General features: G+C 49.4%; 2 protein-coding genes across 3 annotated transcripts; one reads left to right on the top strand and one right to left on the bottom strand.

Moving 5' to 3' along the window:
• The first annotated feature begins 683 nt into the window (after positions 1 to 683).
• wbp2 (WW domain binding protein 2) lies at positions 684 to 9,399 on the top strand. Of its 2 annotated transcripts, XR_014729487.1 has the most exons (9): positions 684 to 949; positions 1,791 to 1,899; positions 2,283 to 2,418; positions 3,064 to 3,156; positions 3,452 to 3,598; positions 3,956 to 4,078; positions 4,298 to 4,374; positions 5,458 to 6,293; positions 9,275 to 9,399. XR_014729487.1 is itself a non-coding variant. In XM_084669695.1 (8 exons), the coding sequence occupies exons 1-8, from the start codon at positions 891 to 893 to the stop codon at positions 5,503 to 5,505; spliced, it is 792 nt and encodes a 263-aa protein (XP_084525821.1). In that variant the 5' UTR covers positions 684 to 890; the 3' UTR covers positions 5,506 to 7,010. The 2 variants fall into 2 exon arrangements, 1 of the variants encoding a protein (XP_084525821.1); XM_084669695.1 differs by lacking the exon at positions 9,275 to 9,399 and having other exon boundaries at positions 5,458 to 7,010.
• trim65 (tripartite motif containing 65) lies at positions 7,334 to 12,220 on the bottom strand. The gene is made up of 8 exons (XM_084669691.1): positions 12,104 to 12,220; positions 11,218 to 11,701; positions 11,008 to 11,103; positions 10,513 to 10,743; positions 9,963 to 10,131; positions 9,639 to 9,728; positions 9,269 to 9,486; positions 7,334 to 8,930 (listed from the first exon to the last, which is right to left on the bottom strand). The coding sequence occupies exons 2-8, from the start codon at positions 11,653 to 11,655 to the stop codon at positions 8,619 to 8,621; spliced, it is 1,554 nt and encodes a 517-aa protein (XP_084525817.1). The 5' UTR covers positions 11,656 to 11,701; positions 12,104 to 12,220; the 3' UTR covers positions 7,334 to 8,618.
• Between the last annotated feature and the right edge of the window lie 5 nt (positions 12,221 to 12,225).

Here is a 12,225-nt window from a genome sequence, read left to right as displayed (position 1 = left end):
GGAAATATGGCGGTAATCCCTTTATGTAAAAAGTGGTGCTTGATACATGCAGCACAGCCTGAGGCTGAACACCACCAGAAGAGAACTATATTGGCTTGCATTTTAAAGATTATAAACCTCTACAATTTTTGGTTGGTAAAGATACATGTGTAGGCTACTGTATTTCATTGTGAACTTAATAGCCTGAAAGGCGTTGTGGAGTTAGTTACAAATGAATCTGTTGGTTACATCCGATTCTATAGCCGAATTGGTTACGATCGTACGTGGCAGGGACAAACCCCGTGTGGGCAGTGCAGACTGGTAGCCTATGCTAAAGACAGGGGTTTCTCAGAAACAGACGAATATCTACTTAAGGATAGGGTGCCTTGACCGCAAAAAGTGCCATTCGCACAGCTAGATGGACAAATGGAAATGTGCGGGGGTGGGAAAACGGCATCGTTCAACAGCCTCAACCCCATATTACAAATGAAATACAACAGAAGTTTTTGTGGACACATTTGATCAGTCTTGTCACATACTAACTAAACGTTGGGTAATCAGCATTTTGGGTTTGTTTGAATCATGTGGGGGTGTTTAAGGGGTTTTCCCGTGACAATTTTAGATATTAAACCGCTCTTACTCAGACTCCGCGCAGCCACACGCGGTGATATTTTGCAACTCTCCACTTCGGGATACATGTTGATGTTGAAGGGGTTTGGATTATGAGATTAAAGAGAATCTTGAGAGGATTTTTCCAGGGTGACGTCATCGTGTGGGCGTAACGCATGCAGGAAGTGCAGGTGCATCATCAGCATCAACACAACAGTTGCGTGTGCAGGCAGACAACATTCACCTCTTTTCGGTTTTGTTTTTAGACAGCGGCATAGTGTTTCGCTCTTCCGTACACAGCGATGGCTTTGAATAAGAACAACTCTGAATCCGGAGGTGTCATCATCAACAACAGTGAAAGGTAGCTCATCACGATGTCGTTGTTGTTAGCTCTAGCTTTTAGGGATAGTCTACGGACTAGCCACGCACTGTGGCCATCACACAGCAAGCTAGCGATGTGACGTTTGGACCAAACATAGCTAGCTAGCAAACTAGGCCACTTGAGTGTTATTGTACTCTTGGGTGGCGTTCTTATCCGTACAATTTGTCAAGTAGATGGGCTGTGCATGTCTTTTCAAAACTTGCTAGCTATGAAGCTATTTTACTTGATCGTAAAATGCCCATCACTTGATGACTGTTGACAACAACTGCCTTGGGACTGGACTAACGATGACTGTGTTAACAGCAGAGTAACACAGCCAGTTAAGAAAGGTATCTTTCCACGTCTTTTTTTGCTGTGGTAACGTTTAATTAGCCATCGATACAGTTCACAGAAATCAATCGTATAAGTAAGCAAACGCAGTGTCTCAAGCAGCAGGCTATAGCTCTGTTCTAGAATCCTTGTGATACTGCGTAGCTAGGGCCAAGGCCACCAATAAAACCAACCCTTTCTCGAACATTCGTATGACAAAGTGATGTTGCTGTTACCTAGTTCAACGTTGTCCTGGTAAACCTATTAAGTATTGCAGGTAACCCACCTGACTGACAGTGGCGTGTGACCTGTAATCCTATTATTGGCTACTAGTAAGAGAGGTTTACTAACTGATGAACTGGAGAGTTGCATAATGACCATGATGTCATGGTTGCTATTTACTCACTGTTTATGAAACGTTAGCCTAATTAGGAGTAATACTCGACGGTGGCATGCCAACACCCAAATAATTGTCTGTGTGTTTGTGCAAACCCCATGTGTGTGTGACCAGTGTTTTGATGAGCTTTGAGAATGTGGAGCTGGTCTTCTGTGAAGCAGACTCCCTCCCTGAAGCCTTCAGGAAGAACAAGAAGGGAAGCATATATCTGACTCCCTACAGGGTAAGACAGAGGCCAGACACCCAGACACACACACAATGTCCCGGCAGCAATCTTCTTGCTTAGTGGTGAAACAGGCCAATCTTAGCTCAGTGCTAAGATTAGTAGTCAATCTTTTCTATTCACATAATGAAGGTTGATTGACAGTTAAAGTGTGTGCTGCTGGACATGTTGACAGTTGTTGACACGAGTGTGGGGATGTTGACAGTTGGTGTGTGTGTGTGTGGGGATGTTGACAGTTGGTGTGTGTGTGTCTGGGGATGTTGACAGTTGCTGTGTGTGTGTGTGTGTGTGAGGAAGTTGACAGTTTGAGTGTGTGTAAGGATGTTGACAGTTTGAGTGTGTGTAAGGATGTTGACAGTTGGAGTGTGTGTGTCTCTCCTCAGGTGATTTTCCTGACCAAGGGTCGCGACGCTCTGCAGTCCTTCATGATGCCCTTCTACCTGATGAAGGGATGTGAGGTCAAACAGCCTGTACTGGGGGCCAACTACATCAAAGGCATCATCAGCGCTGAGCCCGGAGGTGTGTGATTGCATGTCTGAGGAGTGTTTGCAGTTCAACATAAACATGCCGTACCAGGGGCCTGTGTACACTCATCTTCAACATGTGCTTTCCTCTCTGTCTGTCCGTCCCTCCATCCCTCCTCTGTCCCCTCCTTTCCTCCCTCCCTCCATCCACCTCTCCCTCCATCCGCCTCTCCCTCCCTCCCTCCACCTCTCCCTCCCTCCCTCCACCTCTCCCTCCCTTCCCCCACCTCTCCCTCCCTCCCTCCACCTCTCCCTCCCTCCACCTCTCCCTCCTTCCCTCCCTCCACCTCTCCTTCCCTCCCTCCACCTCTCCCTCCCTCCCTCCACCTCTCCCTCCTTCCCTCCCTCCACCTCTCCCTCCTTCCCTCCCTCCACCTCTCCCTCCCTCCACCTCTCCCTCCCTCCCTCCACCTCTCCCTCCTTCCCTCCCTCCACCTCTCCCTCCTTCCCTCCCTCCACCTCTCCCTCCCTCCACCTCTCCCTCCCTCCCTCCCTCCCTCCACCTCTCCCTCCTTCCCTCCCTCCACCTCTCCCTCCTTCCCTCCCTCCACCTCTCCCTCCCTCCCTCCCTCCCTCCCTCCACCTCTCCCTCCCTCCCTCCACCTCTCCCTCCCTCCATCCACCTCTCCCTCCATCCCAGGAGGCTGGGAGGGCTCTTCCTCCTTCAAGCTGGTCTTCGCGGCGGGGGGCGCTATCGAGTTTGGACAGTACATGCTCCAGGTCGCAGCGCAAGGTACACAGAGACAGCCCTACTTCCGTCGACAAACACATCCTCTAGGCAGTTTTCTATAGGCCGTATGTGTATTTACTGCTATACATTCATTATACAGGAATGCAGGTTTCACATTTACAGTGGGGGGGGGGGGGGTTACTATTAAATGTACACACTCATTTCACAACTGAAGCCTCATTGGAAACCGCGTGTGGAAGATGAATAATCAGACCTACCCGATCGAACTGAACAGCTGAAACGGGGCGCTGTGCTCCAGTGAGCTGACTGTCTCCGTGTCATTCCCAAACCTTTCCAGCCTCCAGAGGGCAGCCGGTGGCTGGGGGCTTCGGGGGCTGCCCCTACATGGCTAACGGGGCCTACGCCTACCCCCCTCCCCCTACCAACGGGATGTACCCCGCCGGGCCTCCCCCTGGGTACTCCTACCCCAACCCCCCTCCTGCAGGTAGGTCAGCCCCACAGGGACAGGGCCTCTGTCGTTTCCCCTGCAGGGTGGGAGACAATGAGACAGAGTGGGAGAGAGAGGGAGTGTCGACTGGAGATAGGTTTATACACTCTGAGGTCAAACCGATTGATTTTACGAGTGCGTTTGTTATGACAGTATCAGTATCTGCTTTTGTCTGGATTCTCTGTCCACCTTTGTCAGGAAAAAACCACACCAGTACACTCATGGGAATGGGTGGAGCTCTGTGGTGGAGCTATCGGCTGCACCCCCCACACACACACACACACGCCTGAGCTGTCCATTGCTTCAGATGACAGTGAACACCTGAAGGGATGGTGACTGTTCCGTGTTCCGCAGGTGCATTCTACCCCAGCCCCCCAGCGTTTGAAGGCCCCGCTGCCTACATGCCCCCACCCCCCTACTCTGCCCCCCTGGGACAGCAGCCCCCCCTGCAGCCAGACCTGCCCTCCACACCCGCAGGTGAGCCCCCCCCACACACACACACACAACCATATGGCTTTAATGGTTGGATGACGTAGTATGTATTAATGAATGCTCGTCTTCCTCCTCCTCGCTCTCTCCTTCTCCTCGGTTTCTGTCTCCCCCTTCCCATTCACCCGCCGTTTACTCTCTCCCCTTCCTCCTATTCTCCATCTCTCCCGCCCTCCCTCCCTCCCCCCTCCTCCACCTCCCCCCCAGCTGAGGCCAAAGCAGCAGAGGCAGCAGCCAGCGCTAGCTGTGCCGCGCTTCCTCCAACCCATGTCTACCTACCACAGGTAGGCCTTTTTCCTACCCGTCACCATGGTTCCAGTCAGGGGCGTCGTTAGAACCTTCTCACTGGGGCACGTGCCCCAGTATAAATCTGCTGTGCCCCATTGAAATCTAGAGTTTGAGTTTTAACAATTGACTTTATTAGTCAGTGCATTCATTTAGATAGATAATCCCGGAAAAAATTAACGCAGCATCCCAATCAACGCTTGTAAAAGTGAGTAAGCGAAAACACAAACCGATGCACGCAGAATTCCATGTCAGCACGCTCTTCTGAGCTTGCCAAATAGCCACTGCAGCACGCACACAGAAGTCCAGGTGCAGGACTCGGCACACAAGTCAGAATTGAGGTAAGCTAAGAAAACATTACAAAACTTAAGACAGTTTCTAAATGATAGGCCTACCGATCATCTTAATTTAACGAAAACTTAAAAAATAATATTACATGAAGCTCAAAAAACAGTAATTGCGCTCAAATATATGTGAAAAAAAAGTGCGCGTTGGCACTAACTATTAATGCCCCTGCCAAAGCTGATATCAAACCTGCGTCCCTGAAGTGTTGTATAGTGGGTTAAGCAAGGGGAGTTTCTATAGCCTAGTAGTTCATTGTGTGCAGCAAGCTTGAAAGAAAATCAGGGATGAATAGGGGCCTGTGCCGCAGTAGAGTTTTATGTCTAACAACACCTCTGGTTACGGTTTGTTTTAAATATCAAGAACACAGGACAGGGATAGTCAGCAACCTGCCCAATGAGAGAAGAGCAGGGTACATGACAGCCAATAGATGCTTCTCAGGAAGTAGCAGAGAAGCAGTGGTGGATGGGGTTCAGCAAGAACGATGCATGCTTTCACTATTTAGTCTGCCCAGTGCACATGGGGGACTTTAACCATAGCTCTGAAACCAAATCAAAGGGGCCTTGTATTTCCCTGGATGTAACTTGTATTTCACTGGATGTAACTTGTATTTCCCTGGATGTAACTTGTATTTCACTGGATGTAACTTGTATTTCCCTGGATGTAACTTGTATTTCCCTGGATGTAACTTGCATTTCCCTGGATGTAACTTGTATTTCATATTGAACTCCCTTTTCCAGGACAAGCCCCCTCCCTACTCTCCTCCAGAGGACAAGAAGACCCAGTAGTGTTGCAGTTTCTCAAACCCCCCCACCCCTCCTCCCCCCATTGCTGGGAGTCCATCCTATAATCCCTCCTTCCCTTTGTCGTCTTCTCGCCTGGGTGACGGTAGACCTGCTCATTCTGTCTCTTTTGTCGTCTCCTATACCTCCCTGCCTCTCCCCATCCTCGTCCTCATCCTCTCATCGTCATCCTCTCCTTGCCCTCATCCTCTCCTCGTCCCCTCTTTTTACACTCCTTCTCATATTCCTCCTGATGGTTCTTACTGTCTTCAGCCACGCTCCACCCTCCCCTCAGCTACAATACAGACAAGCCTGACGCCAACTGAAACACACAGCCTTTGCGTCTCTCTCAGACGGGATGACGTGAATGTCGTTTGAGCCAAAGTTGTCAGGTTGTGAGAATATTCGAGGTAGGGAATGTGACTCAGTCGATAATCCAGATACTAACGACTTGGCTAAAACTGACCGATTGCTGCCCTAGGCGGCAGATGCAAAGTCAATGTAGATATGGAAGAGAGAAGAAAAAAAAAGAAAGAAGGAAAAAAAAAAGCTTAACATTGATTTCATATGACTGCTGATCTATTGAACTGGACAGAATGAAGTAATTACTTTGCTACTCTTTCCAGGTCGAGCTAAATGTTCAGTGTTTTATTTTTCTAATTTATGTCTCGAGTGCACATGCTTTTGTCTATTCATCTTCAAAGTGAGAAAGAGAATAGCTGTGTGCAGGCAGACTAGACCTCCTGGGAAAACAGGGTTCATCTCAGCACGTGACTAACCTAACTACTAGAAAGGTATGTTAGAGCTGGATTAGAGCATGGGGGGGGGGGGGGGGGCAGTGCTGATATTGGGTAGTAATGAATGATGCCAAAGCAGAATAGCCGGTGTTGTGTCTGATGTCCAGCGGTGCATCCCTGATCCCACATTAAAGCTCCCCTCTGGGGCATCCAGGCCAGGGGTGACGCCCTGCTTTTACCCGGGGATTATCGTGTGTGAGAGTATAGATCCCAGCGATGTCACATCCTGGCCTGCCACTGCCCTCTCCATGAGCATTCTAGAACACGCGCACGCTGCGTTCCGGACTCCCTGGGAACAGTCTGGAACCTGGCTGGTAGTCACATGGAACGACAGCAGTGCTTCTGTTTCTTTGTTCTTTACTGGCGCACGTTTGAGGTCAATCTCTCAAAATCTATTCGGAGCACCTTAGTAGTCAGGCCTCTCTCTGTACAGCCGTCTTTCTGTGTTTGTGGCACAAATCGGGTGCGAATTTGTTGCACTTTCAGAACACCATGCATCAGAACCCAGTTTTCTCTGTCATCGCTGTGTGTAAAATAATAGTTATTCGTAATATATGGCTATTTATTTATTTCACTCTCTCCCTTCTAAGTTATTTAGTATTTTATTATTATGAATGGTCAAATGTATCATTGAACTAACTAAAAGCATGGTATCAGTTGTGAACTTAACACAGTATGCATTGGATTGGATTTTATTAAACTGATCTTGTGTGATGGGAAGTGTTATGTTATTTATTAGTCTTAAATTACAGTATGTTTGTCAGTTATATAATAATGGTGTCGTACTAGATTGTATGGATATTATGATTAAGATACAATGGATACTGTAAAACTGACTAGGCTGTCAACCAGTAGGCCCTACTGTGATAATATTACAATCTTCATCCAAGGACATTTTGAGCCAATAGAAATGCGGGACAAATGATTTACACGTCCGTACATAAGTACCATGTCGCAAGTTTTCAAAGTGCAAACTCTGGAAATGCATTATTGACAATAAGCATTTAAGCATGGTGTCACTAGTGAACGTAACAGTAGCCTATGCATGAAACTTTTATTAAAAGGACCTTGTGCTACGCGTTCACATGAGTTACATTGTGTATTAGTAAATCCCATCTGTATTCCCAGCACAGTACAGATGTTCACATAATCTTCGGTCCCAGTGCCAAGAAGGCTCTCAGTGAAAAGTCATCCGACTTTAAATGTGCTTATCCCTTCTCTCTGCTACAGTACTGCCGATCTGTGCTTCCGGAGAACCTGTGCAAATCAGTTTATCCCTGGGGATCGTCCGCTGTGCAGAGTCGTGTTTACCAGAACATTCCCGGTTCACAGCTGTTCTTGGTAATCACTAGTCAAGTCAATGTGTCTCGAAGAGGCCAGTAGGAACATTAGTAACGAACTAATCTTTCAAGCAGTTGTTATCGAGTGAAATCCCAAATGTACCTGAGCTACCGAGCTATGACGCTATCGCTGCCTCGTAGGGGGCCACCGTCGCTGTCTGAGTCGGTGCTAGAGCACACACTTTCGGGCATCCAGCAGGTTCATAAACTTTTGCATTAGAATATGTGTTTGGGAGCCGCAATAAAATTACAGACTTCTTTTTTTGCTTGGCGGACTATTATGACTACTTTTGTGATTGGTTCAAATACGTGTTCTATCGGCCGGTGTCCCTTTTACCGCACAAAGGTAACACGTCTATGCGGACTAGATTGAAGAAGGATGACAATCTAACATCTGTACATGGGGTGGGACCCCATACTTATAACTTGCTTTTTTTTCTACATGGGTTTCGGCACCCACTAAAACCACCCGACTGTCTGAAAACTGAATGGCTCGAAGCAAAATGAAGGCTGATCCAGCTAAGTAAAAGGTGACACCACCTATAAACCTACACCCTCCAGATAAAACTATCCCGTTTCCTCCCCGGTTACAGTTCTGAGAAGACGATTGGTAAGTGGTGACAAAGTCAGGTCCGAGAGAAAGACAGGAAGTGTCTCTCTTTTTGCTGGCCAGGACAAGGCTTGGCCTCTTAGACAACACTACACTGAAGCTACTCAGCATAGACCTAGAAGTTAACCCAACCCTACCCTACCCTCTGATACAGAGTCAGACCTAATTCATCCACTATCCCCAGATAGTTAAAGGTTAGGAACAGAGGCAGGTGAAGGACACAGTAGATGGGTGAATCTTCAGGGCGTCCTCTACTTTGATCAGCCAAAAAGTCAGTTCTCCACATCACTTCCTGTACAGTCATCGAGTGAAGCTTTTGCCCTCAGTTCCCTTTCCCCTCGTGTCCCGTGGCGTGTGGGTGCTGTTGGTGGGCTAGGGGGAGCAGAGCGTGATGCTGACTCCCTCCCCTATCCAGCAGGCGGGGAACAGCTCCTGGGTGAAAGCGCAGTGGAAGGCGTGCAGCCTGATCTGGCCGTCGCCGTAGTAGGTGAGCGTGCCCGCCTCGTAGTCCAGCAGCATGCCCACGCGCTGGTGCTGCTGGGAGTGGCCGGCCACGGCCTCGCGCCGCCCGCCGTGCCACGCGTTCAGCTGGCGCTCGTCCAGCTGCAGGCTCCAGGACAGCTCGTTCATGCCCACCATGCACCGCTTGCCTTTCTCCTTGCGGGGGATTCCCTCGTAGGTGACCTGAGGAGGGGGGGGGGGGAGGGGAGACGTGTGAGGGGAGAGGGGATTAGAGGGAAGGGTGGGAGCCGGGATGACATCAGGTTTCTGTCCGTCCTGGTTGATGATGTCACTGCCAGGGGTTACCACACTGTGTGATCACCGATTTCCGTTATGTGTTTTTACTCAAATGACCAAATAACCAGATCTGTGAAACCCTCTGACACTGCTTATAAAATGGACTATATAACAAATAAAAATTAATTGACAATGGGATTAAATGTACTGTACATCTGTGGAACATTGCTTATAGGAAAAAGACAAAAAGATAAAAAGTGATTTGGTGCTTGGGTTGGACTCACCCCCAGGTAGGCCCAGGGCTTGGACACCTCCAGCTCCCAGTAGTGCTGTCCGTGGGTGAAGCCCTGGAAACACAGCACCTGCCAGGTGTGGTCGAAGCGCGCCTCGTGGGCGGGGACGGGACGCGGCCCCGACGTCAGGTGCTCCGCCCGGCGGTTCTCCTGGGACAGGAGCAGGTGAGCGTTGGCAGTGCGGGGGTCAAAGGTCAGGGAGCAGCGGTCTGGGGGGAGAAGAGAGGATGAGGAGATTCACCGAATATGAAAGAACGGCAAATGAGTCACAGTTCATTTGAGGAAGTCATTTGAAATGTTTATATGGTTGCAGTTTCCAGGTGGCCCATGTGGGGTGACATTTGGTGAAGACAGAACGTACATGCGTTGAGGCCATGTTTCCCTCCTGGATAACAGGGGGCAGCAGGGCTTGGAACCACTGCCAGCACCGGACGCTTATCCTGGGGGGAACCTGAGGGAGGGAGGTTTAGGACAGAGAGGTAGAAAAGGGTTCAACAAGAGAAAGAGAGAGAGAAACAGAGAGAGACAGAGAGAGAGAGAGAGGGATGGGAGGTTTAAGACAGAGAAACAGAAAAGGATGCCCAACAAGAGAGAAAGAGATTACTTTCATACATCTGCATGTCGCTTTGGATAAAAAACGACCTGCTAAAGGCATCAGATGTACCGTCACGTAAGACCAGCTCACCCTGCTTGTCCTGGCCCACTGCCGCGCACACGGCCTTCTCCAGATCTTCAGACACCAGCTTGGAGATGCGCGACAGCACGTCCGTGACGCCGTTCAGCCTCTCCTGGAGGTTGCAGGTCAAATCCACAGGAACGTCCTGCTGGCGAGGAACCTCCACCAGCTGAGAGTCCTGGACACAGACGCACGGTCAAAGGTCAAAAGACATCAGCTCTCTTTGGGATTGGTCGTTTCTAAGATATATATGGTTGGCATTTTGTTATGCTTTATAGCTTGGGTAATATCTTGGCTTGTTGCTACAAGCAGTTAGCAAAACCCTTTTCCCATTCTCAAAGCCATTGGAGGTATGGCTACACTATGATGATTATAGGGGGATAGCAAGTGTACTGTTGCTGGTAAAGTTGTGGGGCGTTTGACAGCAGATAAAGAACAGGCTGGCTCAACTCAAATCTCCACCGGTTGTTTGTCGCTTTAGACATAAATCTCTGTTCAATGGCTACATTAGGATTATGATCTGGCTGAGTGTTGGTAAGCAGCAGGGTGAATTCTGAACCTGTATTAGCTGTGGGTCAGGGAGGTCACGCAGAGCTGCTATCTGACCCTGTCTCTCCCTGAGCTCCTGGGCTCTCTCTCTCAGGGAGGCCAGCCTGGCCTCCGCCTGGCCCAGGGTCCTCTCCTTCTCCCGCTGCAGGAACCCCTCGGTGGAGTCCCGCTTCTCCTGCAGCACTTTCAGCAGCAGGCTGAACTTGGCTTCCACCCAGTGGGAGGTCTGGTCCAGGGTCACCTTTACACAGGGCGCAGAGGAAGAGCGTGGACCACCGTCAGAGCGGGAAGTCATGTCAACACAGCCATCAGTTTGGAATGAATCAACCATCAGTTTGGAATGATTCAACCATCAGTTTGGAATGAATCTGCCATCAGTTTGGAATGAATCAGCCTTAGGGATGTCTCAATCAAATATATTTTTAACTGGCTTTACTGTTATGTGATGACAGGAGGTATGACAGGGGAGGTAAGATTGAGCAACAGGAAATGGGTTCATTTCTACCTTGGCTTTTTCAATGTTCTCCGTCAGCTCGGCAATGCTCCTCTCGGTCTCCTCCATGCGTTTCCCCATGTCCACACTCTTCCTTCTCAAAAGCCTCTGTGGAAGCACACAAACAGATGAATGGATGGATAGATGGATAGATGGATGGATAGACAGACAGACAGACAGACACAAGACAAATCCGGGACCGCAGTTGGAAGGCAAGCCTACCTCTCGTTCCTCCCTCTCCACCTCGACCAGCACCTGTCTGTGGTTCTTGCACTCGTTGAGGGCACACTCGTAGCACACACATATGTTGTCCTGCTTGCAGAAGTACACCAGGGGCTTCCTGTGGCGCTCGCACCACACCGGGGGCGTGTCCCGGGCGCTGTCGCCCCTCGTCAACGCGGCCGACGGGTCCCTGCCGAGGGCACAGGCGGCGCTCGCCGTGGCCTCGCCCAGGAGAGAGAGCGACACGTTGCGTTTGAGGACGGGCCGGGTGGCGAACTCCTCGAGGCAGACGGGGCACTGGGGTCCGATGTTGGAGCGGCTCTTGGCGTCCCAGTGGGCCGTGATGCAGTCGTGACAGAAGGTGTGACCGCATGGGAGGGTGACAGGGACTTTGAACCAGTCCAAGCAGATGGCGCAGGATAAATTGTGGGGCTCCATCCCTTTGAGATTAAGGGTGTAGGCTGGTGGCTACACACAGTCACTTCTGGGGAAACCGTTGAACAGGAGACATGATAAGAGATATTTTCCAAGTAAAGAACATTTTGTAGACATAGGTGTGTTGATTGGTGAGTCTTCATCTTAAAGGAACTAATAGGTGTTAATATAGGTGTTCATCTTATAATATACATTCCACGTAGTCATGCTAGCACCACAGAAACTGGATCACAGCCTAGTATTATATGGGGTGATAATTTGACACATCAACACAACTACCCACTGAAGCTAAACGCTAGCAATGTTAGGCTAGCTTGTTACCTCGCTAGCTGACGTTAGCTTGCTAGATCAACCATGTAGATGTATATCAAGTCGAAACGTCAACACAGTTCTGCAACATTTGGCGAATACAGTTTTAGCCTTTTTAAACATGGATTTTTTCTGTACTCACCATAAATTGGGCGGCCTTCACCAGTTAAGTAAATTAATGTAGAGCATCTGATTATGAATAGTGTATCAGTTTTGTGGAGATGCCTCCCCAAGCTCCGGCGTAGGATGACGAAAAACTCTAAA

This window comes from Hypomesus nipponensis, chromosome 13, assembly GCF_054491055.1.
Source record: "Hypomesus nipponensis isolate SF chromosome 13, ASM5449105v1, whole genome shotgun sequence".
Taxonomy (NCBI): domain Eukaryota; kingdom Metazoa; phylum Chordata; class Actinopteri; order Osmeriformes; family Osmeridae; genus Hypomesus; species Hypomesus nipponensis.
The sequence above is the reverse complement of the archived record's forward strand: the minus strand, read 5'-3'. Positions and strand labels throughout refer to the sequence as shown.

Excerpts from the sequence above, each read along its gene's own strand:
- trim65 (XM_084669691.1), bottom strand. The coding sequence starts at position 11,655 with ATGGAGCCCCACAATTTATCCTGCGCCATCTGCTTGGACTGGTTCAAA. Across the intron at positions 9,729-9,962 it reads AGTGGGCCAGGACAAGCAGG|GTTCCCCCCAGGATAAGCGT; the intron begins GTGAGCTGGTCT and ends TCCCTCCCTCAG. Across the intron at positions 9,487-9,638 it reads GAAACATGGCCTCAACGCAT|ACCGCTGCTCCCTGACCTTT; the intron begins GTACGTTCTGTC and ends TTCTCCCCCCAG.
- wbp2 (XM_084669695.1), top strand. The coding sequence starts at position 891 with ATGGCTTTGAATAAGAACAACTCTGAATCCGGAGGTGTCATCATCAAC. Across the intron at positions 3,157-3,451 it reads GCTCCAGGTCGCAGCGCAAG|CCTCCAGAGGGCAGCCGGTG; the intron begins GTACACAGAGAC and ends AAACCTTTCCAG. Across the intron at positions 4,079-4,297 it reads CCTGCCCTCCACACCCGCAG|CTGAGGCCAAAGCAGCAGAG; the intron begins GTGAGCCCCCCC and ends CCTCCCCCCCAG.